Consider the following 16,195-nt stretch of genomic DNA (forward strand, 5'->3'; position numbering starts at 1 on the left):
CTTGAGGTTATCAAGTAAGCAAGAGGACATTAATAAAACAAACAACTCTATAGCATTAGAGTTAGAAATAAAAATATGCCATTTTCAGCCAAGACACAGATGGTTTTCTTAGTGGAAGAAGAAGCTAACAAATCACTGGCAGTGTATTTTTATTCACCTTTAGTCTCTGACTGGTCAGCTAAGCTGTATACATGACTGGATTGGCTTAAGCTGACTGGCTATGGTGCATGTTCATGACTTTAGCAGCAAGCACATTTTCATTCTCTGATAATCACACTGCCTATAAACAAAAAGTCCCTAGAGTTTGAATTTTAAAAGCTTTGCTAAGATTGTTTTGTGATCTGTTCTCTTGTGTGCTACCTAACGTCTGACAAGTAAATCTGAGCATAAATGTCATTACTACTATTTCTATTAATCTATTTACAACCATAGGTTCTTTTCTTTTGCTGGTAATGCCAATCTACTGTTTCTCTTTGGAAAGGGCTGCACTACAGCTACTGTTATAACCACAGCCCAAAGAGTGATGCAACTCAGTCAGCCAAATTGTACCTTGTGGTCACTCACGTACCCTGCATCCCCTGGGCATTAAGGCAATAGTATTCTCCATGTGATAAATATTTCATCCATAGCAAGCACGTGTAGAAAAAGACCTTTAGACATCATTGTAGAAATCAACATGCAGAAATCGTCATGTAGAAATACATTCTGAACAAGATTGGACTTTGCTTTATGCAAAATAAAAACACCCTCCTACAAAAATGCATGCAGTTGAGATCTTGTAGTTTTGCCCACACCAACCCTTTCTGAGGAGCTCTCCTGTGGTGGCCAGGCACTGTGACTGCTCCATGACACATATGATGACCTGGGGAATGGTGGGTGCTCAGCCCTGCCTCTGTGCATTTGGGAAAGCTTTCACCCATCTAGCACACACAGCACAGGAGACCTCTGCAGATGTTGGATACTTCCTCTGTTCACTGACTGCTGAGCTCAGAGGAAAATTCCCACAGGAGTTTGTTAAGATTTTTAGCAAGAGTCATCCAGGACCAACTTGCTGCAGGGCCTCCAAAGCCTGCCCCACATGCAAGCTCCTGTCATTAAAGCAGGCTTGCCTTGGCAGGACAAAGGCTTAGGCTTAAAAGGGCTTTCTTCCTCTCCTTAGCAAGGCTACATGTGCAAACCAGTAAGTTTTAACACCTGAGTTGCAAACGTGGGGCGGCATCCAGGACTGTCATTTATGTGAGCAATTCAAGACTGTATTGGGAAAATACAAATAGGGAAAACACAAGATTAGGAAAGTACAAAGACTCTGTGTGCCTGAACATGGATTTAATTGTCAGCTATTTTTTTTTAAGGATATGATAAGCTCTATATTGGAACAAGGTTAAATCCCCAGGTATTTCCTAAAGAGGCTCTGTAGAAGTTTAATCAATTCAGTCAACTCCCCGTCCTCCAGGCAAAAGGCTGAAATCAAGGGTGTCCTGTAATCCAACTATACTGCTAGGAATTGAGATGGCCTCTGGACACTTGTAACCATTGTGAGTGTCTGTATTTTCCTTGAGTGACTGTCAGGAGCAAAAGCTCTCTGGTGAGCAAGCAGAATCATAGAATGAAAGAATCATAGCATGTTGTGTTCAGGGATTTTATGAACCCATGGGTAAGCAGTTAGAGTGGTACAGTGCAGTCCTGTATATGGGATAATTTTATTTAAGCTACTTGCTTTGGGCTTCAGAACTTCTCTGTGGCATAGGTAAGCTAACTAAATACTTGTCATGTTGTAGTGCATCATAACAATAACTCTTGGTAAAGCATAAAGCTCAGTTGCCTTAGGAGAGGAATAAAATCAGCTTCACTTAGGTAATTCCCAGGTGCCACAGCCTTGTTACTTACAGTTCTCTGTCAAAAAAATGGCTTTTATCTGCTCTGCCTTATGGGTCAATTGGGAATAGCTACTTGTTTAAACACTCTGAGATTTACAGATATGACATGCACACTAAGCATGTCTTAAGGGGTTTCAGCCAGGAATTTTCATTTTGAGATTCTCCAGCCAAAAGAGGGATTTTGCTGAAACTCACGTGTTACGTGGAAATTATGTCTTCAGTTTTAAATATTTGATGTGAAGTTGAGTTGACAAGAGGGCTAAAATTAAAATTAGCAACATTTACAACTTATTGTCTTACTACTATATGCCAATTATGATTTTCCCAAGTTTTGTCTCGCAAGTTGTTTTGTCTTTCTATTTCAAGTCAGAAATTAATTTTCATGTATAATAATTCACCTATTTTTTTATATTTTTTTTTTCATTCTTATTTACTGTCGTAAGGGATTGCTAACACAAAGAGAGCTTAAAAATAGGTTATTTCCTGAAAAGGGACTGTAATGGCCACAGGTCAGCTCCTGCCCCTATCACATACCTTTGTGCACATTCAGGACTGTGACCATCAAACCAGCCTACTTATATCCATGATCATTTCCCAGGGCAGCACACTGTAGGGCAGGACTTGCCTCACTTTTATGTTCAGTTTCATCCGAGTGCTCACTCCAAACCTTTCTGGGCCCTCTGAAACTCAGTGAACACTGATTTCCAGTGTGTCACCTTGAGACTTAGCAAACTTTGACGCTTATAAAATATTTTACGCTCACAAAGGACTGAAAATTACCATGTGTTGTCCCCGTTACCATGAATAAACAAAAAGCAGCAGCCATACCAACTCTTCCTGTATTATTCAATCCTGCAAAGATGAACTCTTTCAGAGGAATAGAATTAATTTCTCTTTATTAATTATATTAAATAATGCATAGCTCTTATCACAAATTCTTATTTGTTTACAGCTATACTATAGCTATTACTATATTACTATTGTTTATAGCTGTAATATTTATATTATAAAGCTCCAGGCATGTCTTTATGTGTTCTTCTACAATCTTTATTATAAATACAGCCTTATTAAATTTCTGCATTCAAAAATCCTTTGGATTATTCTAACAATTCTCAAGTAATTTAAGTGTAATTTTACATAAGGGAAATTTGAGTGCGCTGGATTTTTGCCTGGAGTTTGTAGATGTCGAGCTTCATAGCTGGTGCAGCTTTGCCCACACCTTAGGACACCAGGAAATCTGAGACAAAAGGCTGCATACTGTACCAGTGCAGACCTGCATCATGGAGTCATTGGAATTACCTCATAAATACACAGCACATGTGCATGAAATGGGATCTACACATAAAAACTGCTGCACCTGTGCAGTAACACTGCCATTTACCAGGTTCTGTGAACCCCCTGCATAAGGATTTCACTACTCCCGTACCGACGCCTGTTACAGGAATCAAATTTAGAAACTCAGCATCCTTATTTTTGAAAAATGCATCCTCCAGATTTAATTAAACTTTATTCTGGTTGTATCATCTCCCAAGTCCATTTAAAAACCTGTGCTATTTCACCTATTGGCACAGATTAACCTGTTTTTTCAGGGTTCTGCTCCATACTGCCAGTAACCCCCACTGCTCTGAGCTGTAGGACCAGTACCTCAGCTCTCAAATGCTGTGCAACCCCTGAAGCATTTCGGTTTCCATAGATATGTGTGCTTGGTTTATCACTAGTTTGTAAGTGCCCAATGATCTCAGCAACTTTCTTTGTGTGTGTGTGTGCATGCAACATTTTCTCTTAGCATGCAGTTGTTTTTGTTTCTGGATCACTTATCACCATAACAATCCTCCCCCCTCCCAAATGAGCTGTTACTACACTCCCTTGATTTATGTATGCATTCTATGTCCTTCTATGCAGGATGGAAAGGTCAGGTGAATAATCTTTTAGAATTCTATCTTGTCAATGAATTGTCTGAAAAATTAGTCACTTGTTGTGTCAACTAAAAATACCAAATCCCAGTGGGGTGTGGCAGCTGTTTCCCATAGCCATGAGATTTAAGCATTAATCATCCCATTCAGGTCAATTAGTCTTTCCTGGCACTCAGTCATGCACGTTTTTGATTGCTCATAACTTCTCCCGAGACAAGGGCCAACTGCTCAGATTCCCCTGAACTGCTCTCTCTTCTCATGAGCTGGATTAGAAGGAACAACCCTACAGCCTGAAGCTCACTGGAGATATTCAGGTGATTTCAATGCGCACAGATTTAGGTTGCAGCTTAATACAGACTGGTAGGTAAACAGGAGTACAGATTTTCTTCCTGATGAAAGAAGGGCATTATAGAAACCCAGCAATTATCTTGAGAGAATTTAGGAAAATCTAAAAGAAACCAAAATATTTTTCCTATTTGTTTATTTAAAATTAGAAGTAATTAAAAAGGGGGAGACATGGAACCAAAACCCAAGAAACACATGCAAGACACCAAAATTCGGGGTACTAAATGAATTTAAAAATTAAGACATTTAGGGAAGAGGACAGATTAAAAAAATAAATAAAAAATTAACAGCTAAATGATGAACCTATCTTTCCAGAAATCAGAAGCCACAGGTTGGTGTAAGACAGCAGTGACTGACTGATTTGCCCTCTTTAAAAATGCCACTAGGACAGGATTATAATATTGGTCATGCATAAACTGAGGTTAGAAGTGGGAAGGTTTCTAATCATGGGAAAAGTGCAGCCTTCCACTGAAAATAGCAGGCAAGTACACCATCTTTTTTCACTATTTGAATTTCTTGATCATTGTAGGAAAGGCACTTGGAACAGTTTTGTTAAAGAACAGACTTCCTACACAAGACCTCCTGTAGACTGTTGTGTATTTAAAATGTTTAGAGTTCCCCCTTAAGCTGTGATGCACTTAAAAGGTTTTGGCTTAGGAAAGAACATTCTATGTCTGGGACTTCAATGAAACTGCACAGACATGTTTTGTAGTGTATACTGAAGCTTATTTGACTGGAAAATGAAATTGCTGCCTCCTGGACATAAGGTATTTAACTTTATTTTATTAATCCAACATTTTATGGATACTGATATTCAAGGTAAGAGAATAAAATAATAGCTTATTTGTTTGATTTTACAAACTTAATATACAAACCACAAACACCACCAAGTTTCTACAACCATCAGTTAAAACACTTTTAATTAAGCCACCACATTTGAAACGAGTGTCACATACATTAGTATCACTTGAAAGTAATTAATAACTATTTGCAATAGCTTTCTCTGGAACATCTTAGTTGTGTAACATGCTGGTTATGCTTTTACCCCTCCCAGTACATTCAGAGCCAAGTTTATTTTACATTAGTGCTCTTTTAGCACAACTAATGCCAATGCTTATAAAAAAGCTTACAAAAGACTTAAATTGTGCTAAACCTGATTACCATATTACCATGCCATCCTCCCTGTCATTAGGAAAGGTGTCCATTTTCTTACATTTTTTTCTCCCTTTCAGCTTTAGTTGTGCAAGGATTTTCCTGATTTGAGATTCTCTGCTGTGTATAGAATTCACTAGAAGTAGGTACTGTCATTACTTATGATAAAGTAAGTCCACACAGTATTCCCCACTAGCCATTACTGTACAGAAAAGGGAAAAAAAATGTTAAAAGGATACATTTGTCACAGAACTGTCTTATTCAGCAGGAATCACAAATACAGTTGATTGTATATGCTGCAACTGAGCTCGTAACACAATTCTGAAGTCTGCAGACATTTTTGCTCTGTAAAGTTATAAAATACAGTCCTAGAAGGGACCTTCAGGAATCACCTGGCCTCTCTAAAACAGGATAACATGCAATATATACCATTATCAAATTTAAAAAGGTGTTACAAAATGGAAAGCTATACAATATATGATACAAGAAATACAGGGCATTGCAAAAGATCAATTGTAAATTACTTTAGCTTTACAGTCTGTTGGTTAATGCTTTCTAAATTCTATTTTGTACATGTGCATGAATACACATACCCACACACTTACCCTCTCCTAAGTACCAGGTTCTGAGAGTAAGAAATAACACAGAGCAACGTGCAGCATTTGCTTTCTAGCCCACCTGTATCCTCCTCAGTCTGTCTTTGCTAAAGCTGGTTCTCCCGTAGCTGGAAGAGTTCAAAAAATGAACTTCCTTCTTTCCCAGCTGAACAAAGCCCTGACAAAGATTATAGACCATAATTAAATCTGCTGTAAGATGCTGCAGGTCCATGACCAACACAGACATGGCTATGCCTCTCTGGAATACTTATTTGGATGCAGAAACACAAATGAGGAGCCAGACAGATTACTCTGATGTCTGTATGAAGTTTACATATGTAAATTGCTCACAGAACTGCCTTTCTATTTCTACCTGTTACCCCTACTCACTCACAAGGCAGTCCCAAGTTTACTAAACTCTGAGGTACCTCCAGTGTTAGAAATTTGGGAGGTTTTTGAACACCTAATGCTAAGATTTCCATGAAAAGCACACTTTAAAAACTTTACAAAGGTAGACAAATATAATAGTTCATGTTTCTGCCCAAAGATACATTCCAAATCAGCATCCCTCATATTCCATGTAAAAATGTATGTAGTTTAATGTCTGAATCCATGACAACATATATATGTGATTCCATCACAAGTTCTGCTGTGGCCACAAACCAATATTACATTAGCTGCTGTTATGTCATACACACCAGCTCCATGCTTTGGAAGAGGCCTTGTCCAACAGCACCAATTGGTGGAAAATAAATTTTAATTTTATTTTCCTCTTAATTCAAATAGTTAATAGTCAACAACAGTCCAGTAACAGGAATGAGAAAAGATTTTTACGCAGCAGGTGACTGTGATAGTATCAAAGAAATTTCTTCCTTGGAACTGGCTTTTACAGAAGAAAAAACATTCCTTGGAAGGCTGTGTTTTCTCCTAGCTCCATTTAAAGCAATTTTGTCAGATATGAAATAAAAGCAACCTATCTCACAGTACCCACTAATGGGTTGTTTAAAATCTATCCTTTTCCTTTCTCCACTTGAAACACTATCATCTATATTCATAAGAAAATATTTGAATGAAATAAGGATGACTCAACTAATTGGGAGGGGAAGGAGCAAGTAAACCACCCAAACTGAATTGACATGAGAATATGTAAATAATACTTTGGGTAAAAGCTATTTGGCTTAAGATGCCAATGTTTTTCCTAATTTATTGCCAGGCACAGTAAGATATATGCTGGCAAAAGTAGGTGAGTTTTTTCAGTCTCCTACAATCACACTAAATGTACATCAGAGGTGCTCCTCTGTTTTGACAGTTGTCTGTACTTGGACTTAATCTTTCAATTTAAGTATGGTGCTCTCTCTGGGGAGGAGTAGTAATAGGTAGGCTTGATGTTTCCCAGGACTTCATCTTCCCAGTTGGGGAGGCAGCAGAAGAAGAAAGCACAACCTATTACAACAACAGTGCTGGCCCAGCCAAAGCCATAGGCCCAGCTGAACATGTTATCTCCTGTCAGTGGAATTTCTTCTGTGAATTTCACTGGGTAAATGACCAAGCCAATGATCTGGAATGCAGCTAGAGAGAGAAAAGAAAGAAAACCAGGAGTAAGTTAGAATGAACATATTACGGTTCCCATTAAGAAAAGGTACCTGGAGATAAGTGCATACTTCAGATATGTAAGGATTATCTTCAGACCTGCAATCAAATCTGCATTGTTACAGAGGTACGTGACTTCTCTCCCAGGCAGATCCCCACGCCTATGTGGCTGCAGCATCTCAGCTGCCACTGCCAGGTTGCTAAGGCACATACCTGCATGCTGTGACCAGCCCTGTCCCACAGCCAGCACCAGGAACCCTGCCGAGCCAGTTACCTCCCAGAGCCCTGTTCCTCCTCCTCCCATCAGAAAGCTGGGAAGCACCCAGGCCTCTCAGCTCTTAAGTCTTAGTATATGACATGCAGGGTCATGTTTGGTGTCCCCATATAGTGCTTTTGGGAAAGTGAGAGCTGACAAAGGCCACTTGAGCTTCCCTACCCATTATGCTTTCAGAGCACAACTCAACCTTCCCTTGTTCCCCATGAAAATGAGTCATAAACCAAAGACAGCTAATTTTGTAAGGGAGGCTCCATCTAGCATGTTTTTCTGCTGATGCCTGTTTCACATCTGAAATAACCTTGTCTTTGTGCCCAGCCTTACCAACAACAAAGAGCAGGCCTCCAATTCCTCGCACAAAGTTGAAGCGCAGGATCTCGATCGAGAACGCGATGACTGCAAGGGCGAAACAGATGACCAGGATCACAAAGCCAACGAGATATGTGGCAGCTGCTGCTCTCCCCCACCCTTGAAGATAAAACAAGAAAGGTATTATACACAGCAGTACCCTCCTATACTGGAGCTCTTTGGTTTCCTTTAATAATTTTGTTTTATTGAAACCCTTTACTGTAAGAAGCATGTCCTTATGTCAAAGCAATACTGAATGCCTGCAAAGCACACAGCTGGAGAGCAGGGGGCCACCATCACTGCTTGAGCAGCACAGGACTCCCTATCTGCTAACTTGTCTTGCTGAAGAGGTGTATAGAATGCAGCACAGAAGAGATAATACCTTCAAACTCTGTATCTGTAGACACCCACAGACATCTGAGCATATAGGGCACACAACTGCTGACAATGCCCTTTATCATTACAGCTCCTGTTCGATATGCAAGTTTACAAAACCGCTTTCATGCACAGGGAAGTATGAAAGCAGACAAGAGGGTACCACCACAGGAGATAACTGCTGGGAAATAACAGTGCTGTCTGCATAAAACTTCAGTTTGTTTATGGCAAGAATAGAGCATGTGGAGCGAAATAAGCATGACCAAAAAGAAATAAACCCACAATAACAGAAAAGATGACAAAAAGAAAGTTCTTGAAAATAAGTATCTATTAACAGCTAAAATGTAGCAGGTGGAGGAGAAACAACAAAATCTGAAGTAAAAGTTGATGAGTCCTCTTTGAATCATTACTTTAACATTTGCTAGAACAGAGTGTATGAAGCTACTTAGTACCAAGCAACAGCATGCTGGAGAGGCTCCAGCACAAAGCCAGTGGTTGTACTCTGACAGAGCAGCACCAGCATCCAGAAATCACCCACCATGGGCCAGGGGCACAGCAACAATAGCAGGAAAACCTAGAAAAACAGCCAGCAATTCTACTTTGGCAGTAACACAGCCTTGTGAAAAGGCCCTCACACACCTTGTCCTCTTCAGAAACCAAGTAATTTAGGTGAGCCCAGTGCAAATAGCTACAAGCAAAGGTGTTCCTGCCCTGGAGGCAGGATACCTGCCCACAAGGGCTAAACCATACTGGTTAGTGCTTTGTTTTCCAGTCAGCTGTCATCACAGTTCAATTCCCACATCTACATATTGTGGGTTTCTACTTTCACACATACAGACAGAGGTAGGGCCAGATCCTGAGCTCCCTCTAATGTAGGAATAAAGAGGTCAGTGAGATCTAGGTCAGAACATTAAAAAAACCCAAAAAACTGTTTCATCATAGCTGTCCATTCCAACACAGCTGAAGTGACCTTGGAGATACACTGCTTTCAACGTAGTGAAAATGTTTTCATTCTTCCTCTGCAATTTGCTATCTGAAAGTGAAATTTTGTTTTACAGTTATTTTAATTAGATTTGTTTGAACTGGTTTCTTTCTCCTCTAATCCAACAGCAAAAGTAAAATATAGCAGGTATCCATCAGCCATATCTCTGCCAAAACTCCCAACCACCACCACCACTGCCACCTGAAGACAATAAAACTGACACAGAAAAGATAAGGAAAAGGTTCTTCTTTACCCTCTCCCTTCCTGGAGCTACTCAAGATAGCAAAAACTTCTCAAATTTCTTCTTCAGCTAGTTGTGCATGTCTCATTCCCCTTCCCCGAGGGAATGCTATGGGGAAGAAGCAGGGAGGAGACTAATGAGTGTCTGGAGATTACAGCTACGTCAATGGTTTGATAAAATCTTTTCATTCAAAATATTCTCTGTCATACCTAAGGCAGGTATTGAATATTGTCTCCATAATAGGATTTCTTTAGTGATAACTAATACAAAGGGATATGTAACCATTACTCACAGCCAGCCCATGAAAACCCACTCAGACTAGATGATCTAGGCAAGCTTTATATCAATATTTTCCCTATCAAGAAAAAATAGCACAACATGAAGGAATGCTTAGTTACCATAGCATATTCCCTTTCAGATGTGTTATTTATGCTGACAAGGTGTAGGAAGACAAATCTGGCATCTTTGTTAAAATTTAGGTTGTAAACTCAAATACACCTGCACATTAGATACCTTGAGGTCTAGTGCAACACAAACACAACTGAAGGAGTACAAGGCAGAATGCCCACAGTGCTCTCTCTGCCATTTTAATATCTCTGTACTCTATTATCTGTACTCTCTTTAGAAGTGTAATAAGCTTTTGAATACAGGTCAGCCCTGGCTCTGCTCGCAGTGATTTATTTTCTCCGGCAATAAGAAAATGACAACACATATAGCTGCAGGAGGTATCTTGTCAGGAAGATTAATATCAAGCTCAGCTTTGCTTCAGGTCTTCAGAAACAAGGCAGCAGTGGGTACCATCATTATGAAACTCAGTGAGTTTTGTGCTCATGTGTGACAGAGCTCAGTGCTGGTGATCCAGTACCTTCCACTCTTTCTTCTGCTGGATTATTCTTTCCAACAGGTTGATGCTGACAAGACCTGATAAGACTGAGTCATAGGTGCTGGCCAAAGCAGTAGATGGGTGTGCTCTGGGCTGGATGAGTGTAGTCAGCCACAGAACTATCAGCCCAGACACTTGATTCCCTGTGAGAATCACAGGAAGAGCAGCAAAAATGTCTGGATTTACGGTTAATTTTTGAGATTTCTCTTACATTGTGTGTATATATAAGACTTTTAATAAGTGACTGATGGGAGAGATTGGGGTGGGAGGGTGCACTTTTCCTGAGCATGGGATGCAGCCCTGGGATGTTCCTTATCCACATGACCTGTTGCCACCTCTGCCGACAGGGAGAGTTTTCAGCAGAGGGGCTGCTGCAGAGCTAAAACTGAAATTGCTGTTCCTCTGTGAAGGATCTCCCTCATCCCCACACTGATCAAGTCAAGTTCTCCCTGCTCCTTTTTCTCCTAAAGGCTTCAGAGAGCTGATCAAGCCCCCACAGGCACCCAGCTCTCCTGTCTTTCTAAAAGATCCTCTCAACTGCATCTCCCAGCTGCCAGGAGGGGCGAGGTGCAGGTTTGCCCTCTCACTGCTGCTGTAAGAGCTGGAGAGACCAGCTCACAGTCAGAGAACGACAGATTACCTGGTTTATGCTCAAAAGTATCTTGTAATCATAAGACATTTAGCCAGAATTTTTTTCCATAAAAATAGAAAATTCTCAGATGCATTCATTTGGCAGAGAGTATTTCTTGTACAAAATAAACGTTAAGTATTATGTCTGTTTATGCAATCAATCAAGAACACCAAAGCCATTTGGAGCTGCATAAATAAGAAGGCAGAAGAACAGGAGAGCAGAAAAGCAGAGAAATAGTTGGGGGTATTAGTGTTTCCAGGTCAGCTTGGCCTCAAAGAATAGTCAAGTTCTTTTCATCTAATCAACAGAAAAGTATTTATCAATTATGTTGGTGTTGAAAGAACATTTAAAAAACAACTGTACAGAAGCCGAAGGTCTGTAATTATTAGGAAGGATTAAGAGTTTTATTACATAGCGTTACATTACACTAATGATTACTATGGGAAGGAACTAAGCTGCAAATGTTATCACGCAAATAACTAGGAGGGGTCACGATTACTAAATGTTAATGATGAGCACCAGTGATATGATGAAATTAAAAGAAAGCAAGCAACAGTGCCATAGTGTTAAGTATATTTCCTGATTTCATTTAGCCATGCCTCAGCGTCACCAGAGAGGAGGTGGAATCTCTATAGGCTAAGATATTTAAATCTAGATTTCCCTTTAGAAATAAATAAAAGAGCTGTGAAAATAGTCTAGCAGGAAGATGAACTGCTACAGGTTTTGAAGTAACAAGACTCTCATCTTTGTTCATTCACTTCCAGAAGCCGAAGATAGTTTTGTTAGCTCATGAATAAATGTAAGTTTTTATTACGACCTGCAGAGACTGGGCACATTTCTGCAATGTAGCTGTAATATTCTTGTGTATATAAGTGGCAGTAGCAATCTGTGTTTGGCCTCAAGAGCCCATTACACAGAATGTCCAAAAATACCTCCCTTTTTTGATGCAATAAAGGAGTAGTGGACTGTGAGCAAGAGAGCAGTGTCAGCAATACTTTCTTGCTCAGAAAATGTGCAAACTTCCATGGTAGCATGACTGGTGAGAGGAAGCTATGTGCATACCCACCACGAGCATAAAGGAGCCCAGAATCAAAGGTTTGCTGGGTGGGCAGGTTGGAATTGACACTGTGAATCAGCATCAGAATCTGTTTTGGTTTTAGGAGTGTGGGAAAAGGAATTGCTAAGCTACCAAAATATTAAATACAAGCCTTCTAGTACAAACTTGACTTCTGCTGAGAGCTGAGGAGAGGCACAGTCCTACACATTTCCAGCTTTTAGTATCTGGATCGTTAGCAGCAGAAGTGTGCCTGCACAGAAGCCAGCAAAGTGCACTGGCAGAGACACCAGCCTCACATTTCACTGGGATCTTTTACCAGGAAGTTGCAATAAGTGTTTTCTGGGTGTAGGCAGGGACACCAACTGCTACACCTTTCCCATTAGCATTTCCTGAGTGCCTGTGCTTGCCTAACACTATAAACGATGTTAGTTCATCTTGAATGCATCGTGGCATTTGCAAATCAGACAACAGCATGCCTAAAAGGAGGTGTATTGAGAAGGTAAGCATACACCTAGCATTCCTCCTTTATTTACCTGGCCCCTCAGCAAAGTCTCCACATGCACTCAGTTTCGCCTATAATCTGTGGTATCAAAGTCCATGCCTCTAGGGACATAGGTACAGTGGCACAGATGCAGTGAAACATGATTCACAAAGGCTGGGCTCCTACTTCTAGGTTCCACCTTTTATCTTTCCTTTTTTATTTTTTTATTTTCTTTTTTAATTTTTATTTCTTTAATACTAAGGACCCAGAAGAATGCTTCCCTTTTTCTTTGTTGGCTGGTATGTATTTAATGTATACTCGTGTATGATGTATACGTAATGAATACCAACTGGCTGTTAGGAACATAGGAAAGAGTTAACCTAATGGGGTTACCTTTACTGCACATGTACACGCCCATCTTTTACAGAGTTAATTCAAGCAAAGTCACTGGGACCAGTCACTCAGAACCAGGAGGGCACAGCCACCCATAAATATTGCTCCTAAATTTACAATCTCATCACTTTAAAGACAATCATCCTTTCCAAGTTACACAGTGCAAATAATCTTTGTCATAGCTGATGGCTTGCTGATATGTTTTAAACACACAGTCAACAGTTAAATCCTGCAATGGTCTAGACCAACTCATCTTGAGTCATATTCTAGTGCACTACAGCACTTCTGCATTGCAACATTTTGATAATACACAGACGCTGCCAGCCAGGGCACTTCCCAGACACAAACCAGTAAAGAACTCTAAACAAAATCCCTTCCCTGCCTCCCTACCACATGACAACCCTCTTGTCTTTTTCCCTTTCACTTCTTCCCTCTCATGTGGTATTTGAAAATGTTCATTAAGGAGCTATGCAGTTTAGGAGACATTCCTATTTGCAAATCTTTGTTTGTGTTTTCCCTTCATTTAAAATAAGTGACTCGTCTGCTTTTTTTCTTCCTCTTCCTCATACACATGCCACAGCTCAATTAAGAATTTGTCTAATGGAACATTCTGTTAATGGAGATCCGCTCTGAAGTCTTCATTTCATCAGGAGAGGTGCAGGATGGTTAGAGCACAGTAATTATTGTATGCAAAACACAAGTTATGCATCTCAATTAGTTAACCTCTATTTTCTTGCAGCAGTGCTATAAATGCCTGCTAGGCATTTTTTCCTTTGTAAATGCCCTCACCTATTTTGACAGTAATTGCATTAGCATAGAAGAAAAGAAAACAAAACAAATCAAACCTGAACTCTTGTGTTACATCCTGTCTCTAGATGTAAATAATATTTGAGTAGACAGTGGCATTGATGTTACGAAAATTTGAGAGCAGGCAAATTCATATAAATAAGCCAAGGATTTAAATAAGTTTTGGTTTAAATAAGCCAAGGTTTAAACAAGTGAAGTCAAGGATATTGTTCTGTGTCAGCCTGTTAACTAGGAAAAAAAAAATGCAGAAAATTACTTTTGTCCCACAATGCTGAGGGCTGACGCAAAGCACACACCCATCAGTACTCAGGGACGTGTGAAGCAGTGTCACTACAGGAGAAAACAAATTCCAGCAGCTGTACTGTATTAGCACTTTTTCCCTGTGCAGCGCAAATTTCAGCAACTCTGCACCAGCTTTTCTTCTCTGTTTCATGGGGAAGATGGGTATTTTCATCTCACTAGCCAGATTTCTTCCACCTGCAGTAAAGCCCAAAACCATCACCCAGCTGAGAAATGAAGACACTTCTCTTAAAGCATATTGAGGATTTAGCTTGTGCATGAGTGTTGCAACAAAAAGTTTCTGGAAGTGAGTCTGCCGTGCACAGGCAGCAAGGGATCTGCACAGGGAAACAGTCCCAGCTCTCCCGGCTGAAACACGCCCTTCCAGCCCTCCAGTCCCTAAAGAACCCTCATCCAGGATCTTAAGGCGGGTCTGCTTATTTGTCCAGAAATATTTTGTCTGAGGGAAAAGTAGATTTAATCAGACCCACGTGTTCTAGCAATAAAACAAGAAGTCCCCCAAAAGACCTAGAAACTGAGAGTGTGCAGTAAGAATGTTAGTGGCGATGCCAGATACAGAAGCAGCTAAGCGAGTTAAAACAGAGACACACTTATCCCTGATTTAGGCCCCAATGCCACAGAGAGGTACAAAGGAAGGAACATTTTTTTTTCTGCCTGAGAACCCCCATAAGACCATTTTAAGCTGCAGATCAGGAGGCATTTTAATAGCTGCACTCCCCTGGCCAGGAGGGTTAAATTAAGGTGCTCTCTTCCCCCGAAGGGTCGGGAAATACCGTTTTACTACTGTCCAGGCATGGCTCTTCATAAAACACCCTGCATGAAGGTTTCCACACTCGCCATCCCACCGGGGAAGCCAGCGGCACAGGGAGGGAGCTGCCTGGTGCCAGGTAAGGCTGCAGAACCGCAGCCCGGTGAGAGTTCAGGGGAAGCAGACGGACTTGGAGCCAGTTGCTATCTTACTTTGGTTGTAAAATAATTCCAGGAAAACCCAAAATATCAACACCCCGGCTTCTCAGTGTTGTACTGATAAAAAAAAAAAAAAAAGAAGATCGCTCTGGAGCAGTCTAGTCCTCTAGTCCTGTGTTTCGGTGCTGGTTTAAGCCCCAAAACAGCATGGACACTGGTTCTGGAAGGAAGCTCCATTCCAGAAAGCAGCTGCTCCACAACAGAGTTAGGGGAGGTCAACACCCCCGGCGCCCACTGCCCGGGGTCCCTCGGAGGGTTTCTCACTCACCGTAGTCCATGAGGGACTCGCAGCTCCAGTTGAGGTCCTCCTCGCCCCGCGTGCAGCTCTCCCACAGCGACGCTTGCTGCACGTAGGGCTCCGACTCGGACTCCAGCCAGCCCCGGCCCGCCAGGGCGATGATGCCCATGATGATGGCCAGGCCCAGCAGCAGGGGCAGGAGCCACCTGCACCTCCAGCAGGCGAGGCCGCACACCACCATCGTGCCCGGCCGGCGGCGCGCCCAGCGAGCCCGGGCGTCGCGGGTGAGGTGCGGCGGGGACGCTCCGCCGGGACGGGAGACTGCGAGCGTGCCGGTCCGAGCGGGGTTTTAAGGCGCCGGGGAGGAGGGAGTCCCACCCACATTCCTCTGACTAAGCCTGCCGCCGGCGGCAGCCCCGGCCGCTGGGGCTGGCGGAGAGCGGCGGAGGGAGCGCGGCCCGGCCCGGCCCGGCCCCTCCCGGCCCGGCCCCACCAGCCCCGCTCAGCCCGGCCCGGCTCGGCCCGGCCCGGCTGGACTCACCCTCCCGCTTCTCCTCTCGCCGTCCGCCACCCGCCCGCACTCGCTGCCGCTCTGCCGTCGTGGCCCAGACGCCGCCAAGATGCAACCACGGCGAAAAAACTTGCCGTTCTCGGGGTTCCACGAGCCCTGCCTTCCTCATGGGGGTGGAGATCATCATCATCCTCTCTGATCGCTGGATAGACCGACCAGCATTGCCCAACACTGA

General features: G+C 42.0%; 1 protein-coding gene across 1 annotated transcript; it reads right to left on the minus strand.

Annotated features, from left to right (window-relative positions):
• Window positions 1-4,898: 4,898 nt before the first annotated feature.
• On the minus strand, window positions 4,899-15,802 carry LOC107202557 (p53 apoptosis effector related to PMP-22-like). Its single transcript, XM_015623414.3, has 3 exons — window positions 15,480-15,802; window positions 8,072-8,215; window positions 4,899-7,452 (listed from the first exon to the last, which is right to left on the minus strand). Exons 1-3 carry the CDS (start codon window positions 15,688-15,690, stop codon window positions 7,217-7,219), a joined length of 591 nt encoding a protein of 196 aa, XP_015478900.1. The 5' UTR covers window positions 15,691-15,802; the 3' UTR covers window positions 4,899-7,216.
• Window positions 15,803-16,195: the final 393 nt, after the last annotated feature.

The sequence above is a fragment of the Parus major genome, chromosome 3 (assembly GCF_001522545.3).
Source record: "Parus major isolate Abel chromosome 3, Parus_major1.1, whole genome shotgun sequence".
Lineage (NCBI taxonomy): Eukaryota > Metazoa > Chordata > Aves > Passeriformes > Paridae > Parus > Parus major.